Source organism: Oppia nitens, unplaced genomic scaffold (assembly GCF_028296485.1).
Source record: "Oppia nitens isolate AA-2021 unplaced genomic scaffold, nextdenovo-longstitch-racon4-pilon3 scaffold8_pilon_pilon_pilon, whole genome shotgun sequence".
Taxonomy (NCBI): domain Eukaryota; kingdom Metazoa; phylum Arthropoda; class Arachnida; order Sarcoptiformes; family Oppiidae; genus Oppia; species Oppia nitens.
This window is the reverse complement of record NW_026533252.1, coordinates 2,123,998-2,141,118: the sequence shown is the minus strand read 5'-3', so window position 1 is coordinate 2,141,118 and position 17,121 is coordinate 2,123,998. Positions and strand designations below refer to the sequence as shown.

Below are 17,121 nucleotides of genomic sequence, written 5' to 3'. Positions count from 1 at the left end.
TTAAAATAAAGTTTTTTTTCCACTGATTTAAAAAAAAGTTAATTAATGATTCATTTGAATTTTATATAATGAATTGAAATAATCATATTTGTATAGCACTTGAGTTAATCTTTAATTTTGTTGTTGTGTTTGTTATACAAGTTTTACATATTTTTGTTATTATTGTATAAAGTGAAAGAAGTAAAATACATAACAATAATAATAATAATAACAATAAAACAATGAATTTCTTGTTATTATTTATCTCAAGAAATTTATTTTATATAATAAGCAAAATTCATGTAATACTTGTCTGTATCTTATTGTTAGTATTGTTGTATCATATGTTACGAACTCTACATAATTATGAATGTCTGAGAAGAGTCACAACTCTAATACCGGGAATCAATTGCCAGAACCCAGTGCTCGGAAACTTAGATATTATTACCTGTGGTATCAATAAAGATGCCGGAGTTGATGCTTATCAGGGTATGTATGCTTACTGTGTTTAATATATTAGTAGTATATATAATGTAATACAATGTATATATAATAACTATGAAAAAAAAGTATATCATTAAGTTAATCATATTATAAATTGTTACATATGTTTGTATGAAAAAATAATTAGATTTTAGTATACTATTTTATACAGTATATTAGATCATTTATTTTACGTGCTACTTGTTTTAGTTTTGTATTTTTTTTTTGTTAGTAATTTATTTTGTTGTTTTATATTTTAGTTAAATATATAAATATATATCATGTTAATAAAATAAGCAAATATAATAATTGTAAATGAATTAAAATAGGTTTAATATTTAATAATGTTGTATTTACCATAGAGTATAACTGTATAATATTCTTAAGTAGTATTATTTATTAACATAATATTACATAATAAATGAAATATTTAAATTAAACAAAACCATTATATAATTAGTTAACTATAATATTATACAATATATGTAATAGATATAAATATTACAAATATAAAACAAGAAACAAAAATTGAAATAAAATTTTTATTTTTATGTAAGTCAGTTGCAGTAATTATAATATGCAAAAAATTTTATTGATTAATTTAAGACCAATTAAAACATTTTGTGAAATTTATAATAATAATAACAATCATAACATTAGTAAAAAAATCAGTCATTTCCCTAATTATTTTATTTTATATTTGACACAATTAACAAATAATTTTTTAATTAATGAATTCAAAATAATATATATATATATTTTTTAATTATTCAGCCTTTTTTCAAGCACTTTGCGGTTTATGTAAAATATTTGAAAAACAAAGAATATTTCGCTTTTGGATGGCTTTTGAACCAATTGTTGTATTTTATAAGCCGGAGACCGTTGAGGTTAGTCTCAAAAATATAAATATTTATAACAGAATATTCTATAAAAAAATAGTAAATTAATTCATTGTTTAGAAAAAATACTAAATCATGAAAAACTAAATAAATTGGATCCTAAAATTTACTATTATTTTAAGACTATTATAAGATAATTACACCTTAAAGTGCTTTATCAACAAATAAACAATAGATTTAATTTAGTAATTTGTTTTATTTTTATTTCATCAAACATAACAATAAACTTTTTTTAAAGACAGAGAGAAAAAAAAACAATTTATAACATTTATTTGGAAAATGTTGTAATAATAAAATTAGTAACAACAGCAACATAATCATCAACAATAACAAAGTCACTGCAATATAATGATAATATTGTAAAAATTTAAATACAATGACTTTTTAATAAAAAGCCAAAGGTTTTTTTTTCATTTAGAAAACCTATTGAAGTGAATATAATATTATCTCTAAGTTTGTTAAAAGTTTTTTCATTTTAATACTTGCTTTTAATAGCATTTTATCTTTTGATTATTTATTATTATCAAAATAGTATACAATAGATATTAAAAAAGATTTTTGTATTTTATCCTTCAATTACATTCTTATGCAAAGTTAATATATTTATAATAAAATTTTGAGTTAACTTAAGCATTAATAAGCAATATATATTGCAATATACTTTTTTTAAATTACTGTATATATATATATATATATATGTTTAATATATTTTACAATTTTTTAGGTTATATAAAAAATATAATTGAATGTCTATACAGTAATTGTTCACTGTTGTATAATAAATTTTAGCATTTTTATTTGTTGAAAAATTTAATTATCAATAATGTTAATCTTGTTAAAAATTAATTTTAAAAATATTTACGACTTTATTTTTATTATTATTGTTATTATTTTTTTCAGACAATATTATCAAGTAATACAGTTTTAACAAAAGCTCGTCAATATGATTTATTATCACCATGGCTTGGATATGGATTATTAACAAGGTAAATTATATAAATAACTAAAATTTAATATAAAGTATTAAATTAATAAAGCATATTAAGTTTACAACTTGTTTAAAATCAGTTAAAATTTTGTAATTAAAAAATTTTTTACAATCAATTAATTTTATTTCTAATTTTTAAGAACTTCTAAACCAAAAAACATATTTTTATTAAATTTTAATTATTATAGTAATGAAAATCGATATACAGTACCATATATTAAGGTATAATTTACATTAGTTTATGTATTAATTACTTACTATGTTGTGTGGCTGAGTGTTAATGGATATTACATGTTAGTAAAACAAGAAAAAATTTAAAAGTGCAATATTTTTTTAGTATTATCAAAATTAATGTATGATTATAAATTACAATAATATACGACTACAAAAATATTAAGTAAAATAAGTTGTTTGGTTAATCATAGCAGTCAATAACACGAGTAAACTTAAAAATATAATTTATAGATTTTTGTTTGTTTTGGTAATATATTATATTATAAAAACAAATTAATTTCTATATATCATATTATGTTAATTTTAATTTATTACTAGAAATATTATTTATGAATAATTATTGGCAACTTAAATTACATTTTATAATATTTTTTTAGTGTTTATATATAAATACTGGAAATAACTTTAATTTTATCTAAGACACTGTAAAATTGATTCAATTATAACAAACTAAAAATTTACAATTGAAGCAATTTTTTTAAATTTTAATTATTTTTACATATAAGATATAACAACAATATACTTACAAACTTAATATATTCAATAATTTTATGTATCTTTAAAAACAATATTTTAAAATCATTACATAATAAGAAATTTTAATTCAATAAAAAAGACAATCAAAGAGATATTTTCTACTAATTAAATAAAATGATCAAATATTTACTGTCCAAACAAAACCAGTGGCGGAAATAAGTGGCGATTGCGTCGGAAACTACTGACGCCATCATTTCATTTCCGCATTTTGGAGGACTTTCTGCCGATAATGAGTGAACATCTCATCGTATTTGTTGATCTGATGCGGAAACAGACTCTCGTCAACAATGGTATTGTCGACGACATCACTCCATACATCACCAGATGTGCACTCGATATCATTTGCGGTCAGTTATTACATATTAACAAATATTTTATACTTATATACTATACTAGTATTGATAATAAAATAGTATATATATATATATATAATACTCCTTTATATCAAATTATATTTTTTATATATATCAATATATAGCATTGTATATATATCAATATATAGCATTGTATATATATTACTGATATGATATACTTTATATTTGTATTTTTGTTATCATTGTTTAGTTTAGTTATTTTTTATTATCTCAAAATTTATTTTCACTATCATTGATATCACATCACATTTATCGTTATGTCAACTATACAGTAGTAATAAAATACGATAAGCTTTTCAAATCAAAAATATCAAATTTAAAGTTTTATTTCAATATTGATTTTTTGACTATTTGTTCAAAAATTGTACACAATTTAATGTAAATGTTTAGACCATTAGTAAAATGCGAGTTGTCTATTTTTATCAAAATAAATATTAATATTACTTATGTTATATATATATACTATAAATAAACGTTATATTGTATGTATATACTATCAGTGATGTTAAGTTTAGTTTAATTTATTTTTAAGTTGAACTTTATCATAAATATAAATTATTAAAAATTCTGATATTAAATAAATAAGTTTAGAATAATAAAATTAATAGTAACTAAAAAAGTTATATAAAATTTTGATAAAAATACAGTATAATTAGTTGTTTACTATTTAAATATAACTTATTTATTAATACGATATAAGTATACGATTTAAAAGTAATTTTAAAATTGACACAACTGTATGCAATCCTACAGTTTGTTCATTTAACTTATTAGTAAATTATTGTCATATTGAGTACTAATTTTCAGGCACTTTACAACCTTAATTTTTTTTATAAATTTACAACTTTGACAAATATACATTATTTAATAACAGTGTATATATTTATTAATATGTTATTTTCATATACAGTACTGTAACTGTAGTATGCATTCATGGAAATGATATAAACATATTATTGTTTATTTTAGGAGATACTCTCTCTCTCTCTCTCTCTCTCTCTCTCTCTCTCTCACACACACACACACACACACACACACACCGACATATCAAATATGATTTTAATATTAAATAAACAAAAATATTCATTAATATGATTATAGAGACTGCAATGGGAATCAAAATGGATTCACAAATTCATTTGGACAGCCCTTATGTAAAAGCCATTCATCAGTGAGTATATATATACACAGTATTCTTACAGTTAAATCAAATTTATACAGATCTCTATGTGTTTGCCATTATAAATAAATCACATTAAATCAATATGATTTTTTTGTATGGCTTGAAGTGTATATTTCATAAACAATTATTTAGATAATTTTCTACATGATTTAACCTATTTATATTTTTGTTTGACATCTACGAAAAAAACTTATTTTTTATATACTGTATATAATATAACTTTTTTTTTCGTTATAAAATAGCTAAACAAATTATATTGACAATTGTAAATAATAATTTTTTTCTAGGTTTAGATTTATCTGGCTACAATTTAGTATAGAAATAAATAAATAAATATATATATATATATATATATATAGGGCAACAAAATACTGTAGATTAAAAATAAATGAGTAAAAAATTACTAACAAATTAAGCGAAACAGTAATTGTATCTTACGTTTTATTTATATAGTTATACTTAAGATTATTGCAATCAAACAAATTGTTTAATAAAATGTTTTATTAATAAAACAATTGACCAAAATTTTATATTAAATTGAATTATAAAACAATTATAATTTTTATTTAGATTAATTTATCATCAAATTTATCAAATATGAGTTAATATTTTATTTGTGAATTTTAGTTTTATAAACAACAGTAATACAGTATATACAATATATTCATTAAATGATATTAAATTAAAATACTGTATATTAGATATTGTATAATTCATCAAATCTAATAATATTAACAAAAGTTAACTATGAAAATAAAAAGAGATCATCAATAATTATAATTAAAAAATAAAATTATCTAAATGTTTGTTTGTTTCATTTAAATAATTGGTAGTTATAATACAAATAATACAAATTAATAAGTTATTTATTTTTAAAAAACATTTGAAAGTATTACATATTACTAATAAGTATTTTATATTTATAGCTGAATAATAAATTGTTATAATAATCTGGATTTATATATAAAACAGTATTAATATTACATTTAGTAATTTATCAACATTTGACTAAAATATAGAAATAAAAATGATCAATCTTAATTTTCTATATATTACTCCTTTTATATCAATCAAATTCAATTTACATTTGATAAAACACAGTCAATGTATAAACAAATGTAATATCAAATATGATTTTATGATTTGTTTGTAGTATAATACTACATAAGTAAATAGCATTTTCATATTTTTCATTCATTATATTTGAAATATAGAATATTTAAAACAAATAATTTTAGTAATATTTTTAAAAATAAATATTGTATATTAACTTGAAGAAACTATGTTAATATACTGTATATAATCTTATATATATATATATATATATATATATATATATTGAATATAGTTATAATTTATACAGTTATTTAAGTTTCATGACAAGCACGAGATATGGATTTAGAGATGGGCAAATAAAAAGTTTCTAATAAATTCCCCTGAGAAAGTTTCTAGAAAATTTCTCATGATTAAATTTCTATAGAAATTTAACTTTAGTGTCATACTATAGGATCCCCATATCTATAGATATTGTAATACTGTATTAATGAAACATAATACTATACATATACTATTATTCTACACTACTATACAAAATTGGATACCTATATATAAAATTATTATTGTTATTTGATAATCAGTTTTGTAAAATATATATCATAGTTTAATATAATTAAATTAATTATTTTTTACTTTAATTAATAATTAAAATACTAATACTAATATTTAATTATTACCTGTAAAAATAATGTTTTTTACAAGATAAAAATATAGAGAAAACAAAATTAACATCGGGATCGCATAGATAATTTTTTTTAGAAACTTTCTAAAAATTTCTCTTTTTTGTCAACACTATGTGCATTAAATAAATTATTTTTACTAATAATATATCGTATTATTATAGAATATGCTATTATTGTGATGTTTGGTAAAGTTATTAGTTTTTATATCATCATATTATTTATTGACATTTATATTTTAAAATATAATTATATACTCTAGATACTTTACTTTACTTTATTTAGTTTTAATATATTTAATGTAAAAGGTCTTATGTTTTACATACCTGTGCTATCATACACTCGAATTGTTTTATATGTTTTTTAAGTATATTTAACTTTCAATTTTTACTTGACTTACTGTATACCACTGTCTTATTATGTTTTAGTTAAACCCAAGTTATATAATATACAGTACTTGTATATATAAAACATATACAGTATATATTGATTTAGTTTTTGACTTTATTTTAGTTTTTTTTAAATAAAAGTCATTTCTATTGAAGTATATATTATTATATTTTTAGACAATGTTTATCCACTGAAAACATTTATACTGTGTATGTTAAAACAAAATAATACAGGATTTAAACATTTTATATATTTATTTATTTATTTTTTACTTTTTCTATATTTAAACAAATGTTTTGCTTTCTGGGAATTAATTACAAGAGTTAAAAGAGTTTTTCTTAAAAAAATACAATCTTTATATCAAACAGTTATTGTTTGTTTAGATGTGTGTGTAATGTGAATATAATTAAAGACATTTTCTCAGAATATTAATTTTTTCAATTAATTTTTAGACTTAATTTCGAAAACAAAATATTTACTAATCTTTTAAAACTTATATAAATATTAATTGTGTTTTTTTAAAGTATTACAGTACATACAGTATAGCTACTGTATGTGTATTACATTGTTATTTATTAAAAAATGTTAGCATAAGTAATGTTATTGTTATAGATGACAATAAAACATGACAATTTAAATTAATGGAAATTTAAACTTTATATAATATATTGTATTAATTTATAATTTAATAGAAGATAAATAAATAAAAATAAATTTAACACAAATTTTCTTTAAAAAAAATTATTATATTGATAAAATTATTTTAATTATAAAATTAAAATTAAACAATAAAGTTTTTATTACATTAAGCAAACACTATATAATTAAGTTATTAATTATTTATAAATTAATATACTGTATGTAAAAATAATGATAATAATTCTAATAATAAGATATTCATGAATCTTGGTTTTAAAGTACTTATGTATATAATTAATCAATTATTAATATAAGTTGTTTATATTATATGTTAATAAATATAAATCTTATTTATTGTTATCTTATTTTTGCAGAACCGGAGAGCTATTCCTCTTAAGAATGTTAAGGCCATGGCTTTGGAATGACTTCATATACAGACAGACACCAAACGGCAAGAAATTCTTCAATAATATGGATATTCTTCACGGATTTACTGATAATGTATGCAAAACTTGTTTAAACAAAAACTAATAATTATTTAAAACCTTTTCTAATTTTTTTTAATTTAATTAATTTTTTTCAAACTAATAAATTGTGTAAATCGTGTTATAATTATTAACAAATATCACACAATAGGTTATTAAAGAAAGAAAGAGAGAACTTCTCGACGAAATTAACAGAAATGACAAATGTTTCATAACTAATAACGAGACAAATAGTGATCACAGACGTCGTCAAGCATTCCTCGACAGTCTTCTCAGCGAACACTTTAGAAATCCCGAGTTTACCGAAGAGGATATTCGTGAAGAAGTGGACACTTTTATGTTTGAAGGACACGATACAACATCAATGGCCATTAGTTGGACATTGCATCTGATTGGTCGCGACCAGAGTGTACAGGACAAGTGTCATCAGGAATTGGATACAATATTTGATGGTACGGACGGCGATCGGCGGCCATTAACTATGAATGACTTGCGGGAAATGAAATATCTGGAGGCGTGTATTAAGGAGGCGTTGCGTCTATTTCCGTCCGTACCGTTTATTGGTCGTCAACTTAACGAAGACATCAATATCAACGGTCATTCAGTGCCAAAAGGTGTCACTTGTCTCCTATTCCTATATCAGTTGCACAGAGACCCGGAGTGTTTCCCGCAGCCTGAGGTCTACCGGCCCGACAGATTTTTGGACAGAGAAAATATGACCAGACATCCATTTGCTTATGTACCATTTTCGGCCGGTCCCAGAAACTGTATTGGCCAGAAGTTTGCTCTGTTAGAGGAAAAGGCATTGTTGGCAACCATATTGAGAAACTTTAGGATCAGATCACTGGACACGAGAGATGTTATCAAAGTAGCGCCAGAAATGGTTATCCGTCCGAAAACACCGATTCGTATGGAATTTGTTTCGCGGAAATTATAATATATATATAAATATAAATTTATATCATATAATACTGTATAATATAGTAATATCGCTGACATTAGGATATTGTACTATAATTTATATAATTATTTTGTATTTAATGCATATTATAAATATTTCATAAATATTATATATTATTATTATTTTGTACTGTATCTTAAAATGTCTATTTCATATTTGTAATTAGTTTGACATAATTTTATTAATATAAAAAAATATTCATTAAAAAGTTAAATATTTTTGTTTACACCCAAAATTTTTATGATTAATTTGTAATAATCTCATACTTCATACTTCATTATTAATTATTTTTGAAATCAATTAAATAATTATTTTTATTATTAATAAATTTACAGTATTGAACTTATTAATAATACAAAATGATATACTGTATATTATATCAGTATATTATCTTATAATAGATTGAAAATACAATTATTTAAAATTAATTTATTATATCAAAATATATTAATGTATGCTAATTTATATTTTTAAAAAATTAAAAATATTATTTCAAAAAATTATAATAAAATATAACATTAAACTTTATTAAACAATAACAATAATATTATTTTATTTATATATAGGACACTCTATTATATTACAATAATGTACAATAAATACTCTTTATAAAATATTATTAAATAATAATAGATAATTTAGCATACAAAATGTAAATATAATTGTCATAAAAATTGTCGCACAAGTAGTTTATACATAATTATGGGCATAATATTGTTGTTACATAACTAAATGGTAACGCTATTGAAAAAATACATACAATATTTCCTCTATAAAATAGATAAATAATGTACTTTATAATGAGTTTTAAAAAAAGTTCATAAATCTTACATTAAAAATCATATATAGTATAGACTATAGTATAGGCTAGTATAGACTAGCATTGAAACAAAACGATTAGTATATTTTAATTTAAAATTTATTCAAAATTATTATTGAAATCAAATTTTGGAAAAAAATTTTATTACTAATACAGTAACTATTTGTACTGATTTTTATAGTATTTTTTAATGTAAAAGTTCAATAAATCAAATAAATTTATTTTAAAAAAAAAACTTTTGTAGGTATCTTACCAATGATTTTATTAATGACTTCAAGGACTAGTACTACTACTACAACAACAGTATAGTAGAGCAATAATATGATAATAACAACAGTAAGAGAAAGTTAATTATTATTAAACATATATATAAACACTAGTAATAATAAATAATATATAATTTTTGTTTTTTAAAAATATATAGATATATTTCTGGGCTATTTGTCATTCCGGTAAAAAGTCATTGTAGCGGAATGCCTTCAAAACAACAACAAAAAAAAAGGTATAGACATTGCCGACATAATACACGTACACACAATTTCTAGACATTCCTGAGGACAGTAAGGATTTTTATTATTATTATTATATATTTTTTGAGTGAAATACAATCTTTAGCTTTTCAATATTATTAGGCAAAAAAATATTTAATTAAATTTTTGTGGTGAATGCTATTTTATATATATATATAGTGCATAGTGTATGGTATATGGAAAATATTTTTAATATATAATTTTTATTATTAATATTATGAAAAATGAATAAATAGTTGTTTGTGTCTGTGTTTGAGGAATACCCTAAATAGTATCATAAGATTGTCGACAAATAGAAAAAATGTCTGTAATCGGCAGCAAAATAGCCGGACTAATACAGGGACTATCGTCGAGAGTGTCGACTAATTTAACGACAACAACACTGGTCCGGGCGTTCATTGTTTTGGCCATTATCTGGTTTGTCACTAAACGGCTCATACCATGGCTGAGGCTAATCAAAAGCAAGTGCCATACCATAGACCAGATGCCGGGACCCAAATGTTTTAATGCAATTATGGGTAACGTTCCTCTGGCTATACTCAAGAATATGATGAGCGAGTCAGAGGAATCCAAGAATCTATTAGTAAGTAAGTGAATAACCATTTCTTTATTATATAACTAATTTATAACTCAAACTTTTTTTTGTTGATGTTGTTGTTGTTATGCCTTATTATTGTTATGTTATGTACAGTATTTAGTTAATATTATTTAGTATTTATTTATAGATTATTTTTGTTTCTTATTTTCGTTCATTTATATAACAATATATTTATATACTGTATATAATTCTATTCTTTACCGTTAATACTATTTTTATTAGTTTTATTTTACCTTTTTTTATATATAAAATTATATTGAGTGCAATTTATTTCTCGACTAATCACACAATAAATATAGACACACGTTATACACATTGACTAAAATAATAATATTTTATAAAGACAACAATTTCCCATTAAATGTCGTTTTTATATATAGTAATTGAATTTTAATGCTTTGTGTTTATTTACGATTTTTATGTTTCATTAACTAAATTATAAAAAAATTATATGTCATAATTTAATTGACGATTTTGTTTTTACATACAAAATATAATAAAAAAATTAAAAAAAAGTTACTAATGAGTTATATTTAAAATTGTATTAATTAATAAGATAAATATAATACATCATATATATACAGTATATAACTTTAATTGTCTGAATTAGCTATGAAGTAGTCTTATAAAAAATCAATTATTATTAAGTTAAAAATTAATTGTCTATTTTTTAAATAAAAATCATTGGATGTATGCAATGATAAAAAATTATCTCTTGTAAAATAAAAAATTATCAAAAAAATATTTTTAAATTTAAATTTCATTTCATTTAAATGCCTAATTAGTAAAAGAATATTATTATTAAATTTTTAAAAATTTTATTTAATTAATTAATAACAAACTTAATAGATCTGATGCAAGCGGTTAGCGGTTATACCATAGTTTACGCCAAAGAGAAGATATTTCGCATTTGGCTTTCATGGGAACCGATGGTCTTTCTCTGGAATCCCGAAACTGTTGAGTCTGTATTGTCTAACAATTTTTTACTGGAAAAGTCAACACAATATAAGTTTTTGCATCCCTGGTTGGGCACGGGATTACTCACATCGACCGGTCAAAAGTGGCGATCACGGCGTAAGCTATTGGTGCCGGCCTTTCATTTCAAAATATTGCACGACTTCGTCCCGGTTTTCAATGAACAGTCGGTTATATTGATCAACAAATTACAGCAAATTGCTCGCAGAAAATGTCACAATTGTACTGTCGTTGATATCGTGCCAGTGATTACTGCCTGTACTTTGGACATCATTTGCCGTATGTTATTATTATTATCAATCAATTATATATAATAAACCTAACCCTACTTGACCTATACTTACAAATAATTACTTGTCTGTGTGTGTGTATGTGCTCTCAGAGCAACTGTATGTCATACAACTCGACATCATTTGCCGATTAATGTATCGCACAGTTCATTAAAATCCCATAATTTTTTGATATCGTGTTCATTATATTATGACAATTGCCATATATTGTAATAATAATAATAAGGGATGCAATTTGTGAGACAATTATAAATATAATATATATATACTGTTTAAGAGTAATATTGTTGCCCGGGATAGTACACTATATAATAAACACTAATACTGTTTTAATTAACCGATTTTTCCATTGTTATATTTGTTTTGATTTTTTTGTTTGTTTGCTTCATATAATAATTTACCGGTATATAATAGGTTAAATAATTAAAAGCAACTAATAATATGTGTATTATTATTATTATAATTAAATAGTTATATTATTAATGAATAATTTTAGTTTTATTAGTTAATACAGCAAACTACAGTAATAATAATAGTCTCATATAATGCTAAAAATAATTTATTTTGACATTAAATTTCAATTAGTTTATTAATTTGTTGACTATATTCCTCAAAATTACTACTTATTAGTTTTAATTTATTTTTAGTGTAAATCACAATTTTAAGGATATATTTACAAATAGGTTTTAATGCTAATTATTATATAAATAATATATTATTTTGTCATTTGATCATATTATCGTAAATAACATAAATAATTAACAAAAATTAGTATTATTTATTTAGAATATTTATTTAGAAATTATTTTTTATTACTTAAAATACAAATATAAATATTTTTTAAAACTATACGATTATATAAAATAAAAACTTACTTTAAATATTATTTAGCATTGTATGATAATTTATTCAATTAACAATTTTATATAATTTTTAATTTAATTTAAAACAATTAAATAATGTAACAAATGATTTACCGATTGATAATCATATTGTCATTTACTGTATGGATAGAAACAATAATGGGTGTATCGATCGGAGCTCAGGGCAACAATAGGAACGGCTACTGTCGGTCTGTTACTGAGTAAGTCTATAACAAATAAATTGTCATTTTTTCACTTATTATTGTATTATATATTAAGTTAAGTCGTCGTCGTCTTTGACTTTTTCTTCTTATTCTTCTCTAAGGATTAATTCTTGGCATTCATTCATCCTTTTCTTCATTGCTATCATTTTTATTTAATAACTGATCCATCGATAAAATCCTACTTTTATTATTGTATTATACATATTATATACCGGTATATATACTGTATATATATACAGTATATACATTATATATGTGTGTTATACTGTATATACCGTTCCCTAACCTAACCTTTTGTTCTCTGTGTTTATATATTGATTTTAGGAGTGAAAGCGCTTTCCAAATCCATTATACCTATTAAATGCTTTAATAATCACAAACAAAGTTATCAATGAAAGAGAGAGAGAGAGAGAAAGAGAGAGAGAGAGAGAGAGAGAGAGAGAGAGAGAGAAAGAAAGAAAGAAAGAGAGAAAGAAAGAGAGAGAGAGAGAGAGAGAGAAAGAAAGAAAGAGAGAAAGAAAGAGAGAAAGAAAGAAAGAGAGAGAGAGAGAGAGAGAAAGAAAGAAAGAAAGAAAGAGAGAAAGAAAGAAAGAGAGAGAGAGAGAGAGAGATTTCAATTAGATTATAAAATATGAATAAAATACATAATATAGTGTTTCAATATTTTTTTATTAAAAATAAATTGAATTAATTTTTAATCAGCAAACATTATAAACAATTGAATAGATTATTGAAAATTTGAAAACAAATTTCTATAGAAATATTATTATTAAACAACACTTTTATTAACAATATAGTAATTTAAAAATATTAATTAAAACAAAATATTAATTATTAATTATTATTAAACATTTTTGAAAACAATTTCTATAGGGTTGGCGAATGCTTTTTGGAGCGTCTATTACAGCCCACGTATTGGTCGGATCAGGTCTACTATCGATCGGAAAAGGGCTACCGATTCTCGGAAAATCTGATAAAATTACACGCATTCACGCGTAAAGTGATTCGCGACCGAAAGGCCGATATCTTAAACAATTCGTTCAATATCTATAAGACAAACGGTGGCGACGATGGCGGTGAAGAACACCGAAGAAAAGCGTTTCTCGATCTACTTCTTGACCATCACATCACTGGCGGTGAAATGAGCGAAGAGGACATCAGAGAAGAAGTGGACACTTTTATGTTTGAAGGTATGGACACATATTTTTTTAACAATATATGGCAACAAATGTATGTCATTTTGTTTGTGCGGTTTTTTAAGTGTGGGATTTATAGTCCAATAGTTAAATGCAAACCCAATGTAAATATATATTTAATAATACTTTCCATTCATTCATTCAGCCATACATTGCATTGAATTCAGTATTCATTGTAAACAAGTTTTTCAGTACTATTTTTCGTTAATTATATATGCATTTAAATCCTTTTTATTTGCCTAATTATAGCCAAACAACAGACAAAATTCATTTCCTATTATTTTGTTTTGTTGTTGTTATTGTTGTTGTTGTTGTTGAACATGTATTGTATCGTATTTTTATAGGAAAATAGTAAAATCTTGTAATACATTATAAAAATAAAATAAAAGTTTTTATCTGTAATCTGTATAATTGAGTCACACTTTAATGGATTTTTTTGTTCATTCAATGATTAATTACTTAAAAACTAAAGATTTCTAATGAATTACTGAATCAAATAGATTTATAATATGCAGTATTTATTTAAAAATATATTAGTTATATAAAGAACATATTAAATTAATATTAATATTACTGAATTAAAAAATATATATTTAATTATAATTAACAAACTTATATATTTCAATTAATAAAAATTATTTTTAATAATATATTAATTATTATACTTTAAAAAATTATGATTACTACTAATTTTTAATAATAATAATATTATTATTTTAAACAAATAACTCAGAATTTTTAATATAAGAAATAAGAATTCAGTATTTTTTTAACTAAAATTATTACTCATAAATAATAAATGATTGAATATTTTTAAATATTTTTTTGTTGCTACTGTATTATTAGCTCTTATTTGTAAAATGAATAAATAAATAATGCAAAATTAAATTTTCTATTACTTATTAATAGCTAATATATATGGTTTGTTTATCTATCTTTTTGTTTGGTTTTTTATACAAATTTTTAACCAAATTGGTTAATATTTTTTTTGCAATTATTTTAAATATTAAATGATATTTACATTATTAATATAATCAAATAAAAAAATATTATTATTTCTCAACAAACATTACAAACATATAACATAAACATATTATTATTATAGCGATAACAGATATACAGTATAAGTTTAATTAGATTTTTAAATATTTTATGTATTCCTATAGAAAATAAATTTATGCTAAATTATATACGATATATAATTTAAATTACAGAATATCATTTAAAAAATCAATAAATATTTGATTAAATTAAGTTTATAAGATTATACAGTATTTAAAAAAAAATTAAGTTAAAGGATTATTAAACAGACAAAAACACATTAAATCCTACTTTAATTCAAATTTATAATTGTATTGTCTTTTTTTGTTGTATCCATTTTTTTTGACGACAGGTCACGACACAACAGCAATGGCTCTTTCGTGGATAATCTTCCTATTGGGTCACAGTCCCGAAATCCAGGCCCGAGCCGCTTCCGAAGTGGACACCATTTTTGAGGAGACGGAGGACATGGCCGAGAAAAATGCCGAAAAGTTTTTGCTATCATTGGATAAACTCAAAGAACTCAAATACCTGGAGTGTTGTATTAAGGAAGGGCTGCGACTGTGTCCGTCCGTACCGTTTATCGGGCGTCGGCTTCACGATGACATGAAAATCAATGGCTATACGATACCCGAGGGTACCATCATATTTGTCTACATTTATATGTTGCACAGGGATCCAAAAGTGTGGACCAATCCGGAACAATTTGACCCGGATCGATTTCTACCGGAAAACTCTGTGGGCAGACACCCGTTTGCATTTGTACCGTTTTCGGCCGGTCCGCGTAACTGTATTGGCCAGAGATTTGCTATATCGGAGCTCAAAGTAGTGCTGGCATTCCTGTTGCGGAACTTCCGTTTCGAGTCGTTAGAGCACCGGGATAAAATTACTACACAAATGGAAATGGTGTTTAGACCCAAAGTTCCCATTAAAGTTAGAATCTATGAGAGAAGTAAAAATTAATGACAACTATTAATAATAAATTACATTTAAAATCATTTTTAAATTATTATTGATTAACATATTTTTTTAATGAATTTAATTAAATACTACTGACCCTGGTTTATTTTATTATATTGACTAATTTTATTATAATTAAGTTTTAATGTTAACTTTTTTTGTAAATTAGTTAAAATATAGAAAAATTAATTAATAGGATAATTATTTTTAACAAATTTTTGATTTATTTTAGATATGATAAAAATATAATCTTATTCTAGATTATATAATATTTATCAATGAAATAAAATTTTAAAATAACTAAATAAATAAATAAAATACAAAAATATACATATATTAATTATTGCATATTTTATTCGTAACAATATGCCATTTAAATAAATTAATATATTTTACAGTTACTTTATATTTCATATATTATAAAACAATAAATTTTTTATAACATTTAAAATCAATAAAAATTATTTTCTATAATATATAAATTTAAATTAACTTTATAGTCATAAAAATTGTTATAAAATAATGTCATTGACTCAAATTAATTATATTTGAATAATTTATTAAAGTTATAAACCATTAAAAGACATTAAAAGACATTAAAAATATTATAAAAACTTAATTTTTATTTTCTGATTGTTTGTCAAAATAAAAATATGATTGAAAATACAGATTAATTATATTGAAGGTCCTCCAGGAGCTCGAGGACAGGCAATGAGTTATCTATACATATACACAG

General features: G+C 22.2%; 2 protein-coding genes across 2 annotated transcripts; both read left to right on the top strand.

Annotated features, from left to right (window-relative positions):
* The first annotated feature begins 323 nt into the window (after window positions 1–323).
* On the top strand, window positions 324–8,864 carry LOC128964160 (cytochrome P450 4c3-like). The gene is made up of 7 exons (XM_054310720.1): window positions 324–468; window positions 1,237–1,349; window positions 2,262–2,347; window positions 3,268–3,467; window positions 4,596–4,665; window positions 7,817–7,943; window positions 8,079–8,864. The coding sequence occupies exons 1-7, from the start codon at window positions 324–326 to the stop codon at window positions 8,862–8,864; spliced, it is 1,527 nt and encodes a 508-aa protein (XP_054166695.1).
* Window positions 8,865–10,539: 1,675 nt separating this feature from the next.
* Window positions 10,540–16,388, top strand: LOC128964159 (cytochrome P450 4c3-like). Its single transcript, XM_054310719.1, has 5 exons — window positions 10,540–10,825; window positions 11,686–12,090; window positions 13,116–13,185; window positions 14,062–14,378; window positions 15,778–16,388. The coding sequence occupies exons 1-5, from the start codon at window positions 10,540–10,542 to the stop codon at window positions 16,386–16,388; spliced, it is 1,689 nt and encodes a 562-aa protein (XP_054166694.1).
* Window positions 16,389–17,121: the final 733 nt, after the last annotated feature.